Source organism: Octopus bimaculoides, chromosome 3 (genome assembly GCF_001194135.2).
Source record: "Octopus bimaculoides isolate UCB-OBI-ISO-001 chromosome 3, ASM119413v2, whole genome shotgun sequence".
Lineage (NCBI taxonomy): Eukaryota > Metazoa > Mollusca > Cephalopoda > Octopoda > Octopodidae > Octopus > Octopus bimaculoides.
In genome coordinates this window covers 3,538,409-3,541,792 of record NC_068983.1, presented here as the reverse complement: position 1 = coordinate 3,541,792, position 3,384 = coordinate 3,538,409, and the positions used below count along the sequence as shown (strand labels likewise).

Sequence of the window (3,384 nt, the reverse complement as noted above, 5' to 3'; positions counted from 1 at the left end):
GAGTGGGGGGGGGGAGTACAGCATTTAGGGAGGTGGTTTGTATCAAGTGTTGAGAGGGGTGGGCATGTGTGTGTGTCTGTGTCACTGATGCCACCCAATTTCTTGGAGCATTTGTAGAGAAATAGAGTGGTGGTGGTGGAGTGTTATTACTCTTGTTTCCTGCTATGGTGATGATGATGATGGAAATAAGTCCCCCACCCCTTCATATCACAACCACCAGGTATTGTTTCAATACCCGATCCTTTACCATGTTATTGCTGTTTAACCCCCAGATCTGTTCTGATTGAGCAGGTGCCTTATGATCAAAGACACTCCAGCTGTGACCATCCTGTCTTTATAAAGGTCCCCCCTACAACTACATTACTTAATAGTTTATCCTTCTGCTTTTTAAGATGAGAAACTCTGATTTAAAGGCAGGCAGGCAGTTGTTTTTGCCATTGTTGTTGTTGTTCTCACCATTATTTCTCTCATATTTTCGATACATTTTCTCAGAAACTTCTCTGTCAAGATTTGAAATCAATTCTTACTATTTTCTTTTTCTTTTTTCTCGATATTATAATTTTTCAATAATATAATTTGTCAATAATACAAATAATTTTTGATAATATAATACATTTTTGTTTTTTTCCTCAATATTTTTTTTTTTTTTCAGTTTTGTTTTGTGTTAAATTAATTTTTTAATCGTTTGTTTCATAATGTTTTTTCTTTTGTTTTAAGCATTATTGTTTGTTGTTGTTTTTACATTTTTTTTTTTTTTTGTAGATAGAAACTTTCAGAAAGTGAATTGGGTTATTTTATACGCCATTGTTGTTTTTTTTTGTTTAGAAATAAAAAAAATATAACAGTATTATTGAGTAAAAAAACAAACAAAAAAAACTATTTGTATGATATATAAAATTATACACACACACACACACACACACACACATTTACATGCATATATATATATATTATATATACATGCACATATTTTCATTTAGGAAAATGTGTAAATATATATGTGCTTTTATATATAAATATATATGCAAATTTATATATACAGGTGCTTTTTTATATATATATAGATACATTTTTGTATATGCTTATATATATATATATAAATTATACACACTATATGTATGCAAGTGTATATAAATGCAAACTTACATACATATACACACACACACACATATATAGAGAGTAACTTATCATAGGAAGTATTTTTTATGGAAATCAGTTCTTTTTTTTTATCTCTTTGAGGAATCAATGGCAGTGGTTTGGTAACAAAAATGTCTGTCTTGGTTCCATAAGAATCCAAGGTCTTCCACAAAAAGACTTTTCCAATCTGTGTGTGTGTCTGTGACTGAGTCTATGGTGAGTGAGTGTGTGTGTGTAATTGTGTGCCATGGCTGTTTGTCATATTTTCTTCTTGATGTCCACTGCCTGCTGTCAAATTTGATCTGGCGGTCAAGCATTCTATCACATCTGTCACAGTTTGAAAGTCATGTTCTGCTACTTGCTATAGTGGTCAGTCCAATGTACATCTCCACGCCGCTGGCCTGAAGTTTCTGTAAAAAATAAGAAATTGCAAATTTTATGAAATTAACAAACATTATCATGTTGAGTTGAAAGTTTTGCCATATTCGATAACTTGTTAGCATCAAGTTACAACAAAACCAAATTTACGAGGGTGAGTCAAAAGCAATGCCTTTTTCTTTATTTCATGCGAAGTTTTTGATAGAAATAACTGAAAATTTCCCCATTTATAAATGATTGTATCATTTACATTCTGAAATATTTTGTTTCTTACTTTTCAGGTTTTTAGACTGATAAGGAAAATTGAAGATGGCTGGCCGCTTAGAGTTACGTCAAAAACAAAGAGCAGTGATTGAATCCCTTGATGCTGAGGGGGAAACCCCTGTGAACATTCAATGACGATTACAAAATGTCTTTGAGGACAATACTTTTGATTATATCAATGTATGCAGGTGGGTTCGTCGTCTGAAAGATGAAAAAGCGGGAACTGTGAGTGTAGGTGATAAACCCCGTTCTGGCTGTTCATCCGCTTCTGTGAATCCTGCCAATGAAGCAAGAGGAGATGCTCTGATCAGAGACGACGGATGAGTTGGCAGTGAGCCATGGAAGTGCTTACAACACTGTCGAAATCACTTGGCTTTTCAAAAGTGTGGGCCCGTTGGGTACAGAGAAAGCTGACTGCCGAAATGCAAGACTGACATCGACCAGGTATGGATAATGCTTTTTGTGTGTCACTGGCACGGGGAGCCAGGCAGGGGACACAATATTTGGCAGAAGCAACAGAGTAACATATACACACCAATACATATATACACATATGCACACATACATACATGCACACATATACACATGTACACACACATACACATCCACACATATACACATACATAAATATACATTTTCATAATATCTATATACATATATATTCATATATATATGCATACACATGTGGAGACGGGTGCATAGATTGGAATGCAAGGGGATGTAAATTACTTTCTGGAAAGTTCCGAGGAAGGGGGTGAAGCACTTCCTGAAAAGTACCGAGGAGGGGTGGAATTACTTCATTGAAAGGAAGCGGAGGAAATACTACCTGCAGAGGTCAGGGGGTGAAAAGTTCCAAGGGAAGAAGGGGGAAGAATTACTCCCCAGAAAGTTCCGAGGACGAGCTTCTTCCTGGAAAGCCACCAGGGATGGTGCTTCATGGAAAGTTTCGAGGATGGGCAGGAAATACTACCTAGAAAGTTCCGGGAAAGTTCCGAGATCTACCTAGAATGAACTACTTCCAGAAAAGTTCCGAGGATAGGGTTTCATGGAAAGCTCCGAGGATGAACTACTTTCTGGAAAGTTCCAAGGTTGAACTATTCCTGGAAAGGGATTTGCTGGAAAGTTACGAGGAAGAACCACTTCCTGGAGAGTTACAAGGAATTCCTGGAAAGTTCCCAGGTTGAGAATTCCTGGAAAGTACCGAGTATAGGATTTCCTGGAAAGTTCCGAGGATGGGATTTCCTGGAGAGTTCCGAGGATGAACTACTTCATGGAGAGAGATTTCCTGGGAATTTCCGAGTGATTCTTGGAAAGTTTCGTGGCCGAACTCTTCCTGGAAAGCTACGAGGACGGGTTTCCTGGAAAATTCCGAGGGTGAATTACTTCCGGGAAAGTTCCAAGGAATTTATGGAAAGTTCCGAGGATGAACTACATATATAAACATATTTATCTATATATATACATATATATACATATGTATATATATATACACATAGGTATATATACACATATATAAGCATATACACAAATATATACACATATATACGCATATATATACACATATAAACACATATTTATATATATACATATATTTATACATATATA

General features: G+C 35.9%; 1 protein-coding gene and 1 long non-coding RNA gene across 4 annotated transcripts in view; one reads left to right on the top strand and one right to left on the bottom strand.

The window, feature by feature from the left end:
* LOC128247257 (uncharacterized) overlaps positions 1-1,878 on the top strand; it is a 31,610-nt gene extending 29,732 nt beyond the window's left edge. The window contains exon 3 of the long non-coding RNA XR_008263609.1: positions 1,797-1,878. This is a non-coding gene — a long non-coding RNA (uncharacterized LOC128247257). The remainder of the gene's footprint in view (positions 1-1,796) is intronic.
* Positions 517-3,384, bottom strand: part of LOC106867633 (multiple epidermal growth factor-like domains protein 6) — a 109,433-nt gene continuing 106,565 nt past the window's right edge. For all 3 annotated transcript variants that reach the window (XM_014912557.2, XM_014912558.2, XM_014912559.2), the window contains one exon: positions 517-1,547. In XM_014912557.2, the coding sequence (XP_014768043.1) occupies positions 1,492-1,547 (56 nt within the window). In that variant the 3' untranslated portion in view covers positions 517-1,491. The remainder of the gene's footprint in view (positions 1,548-3,384) is intronic.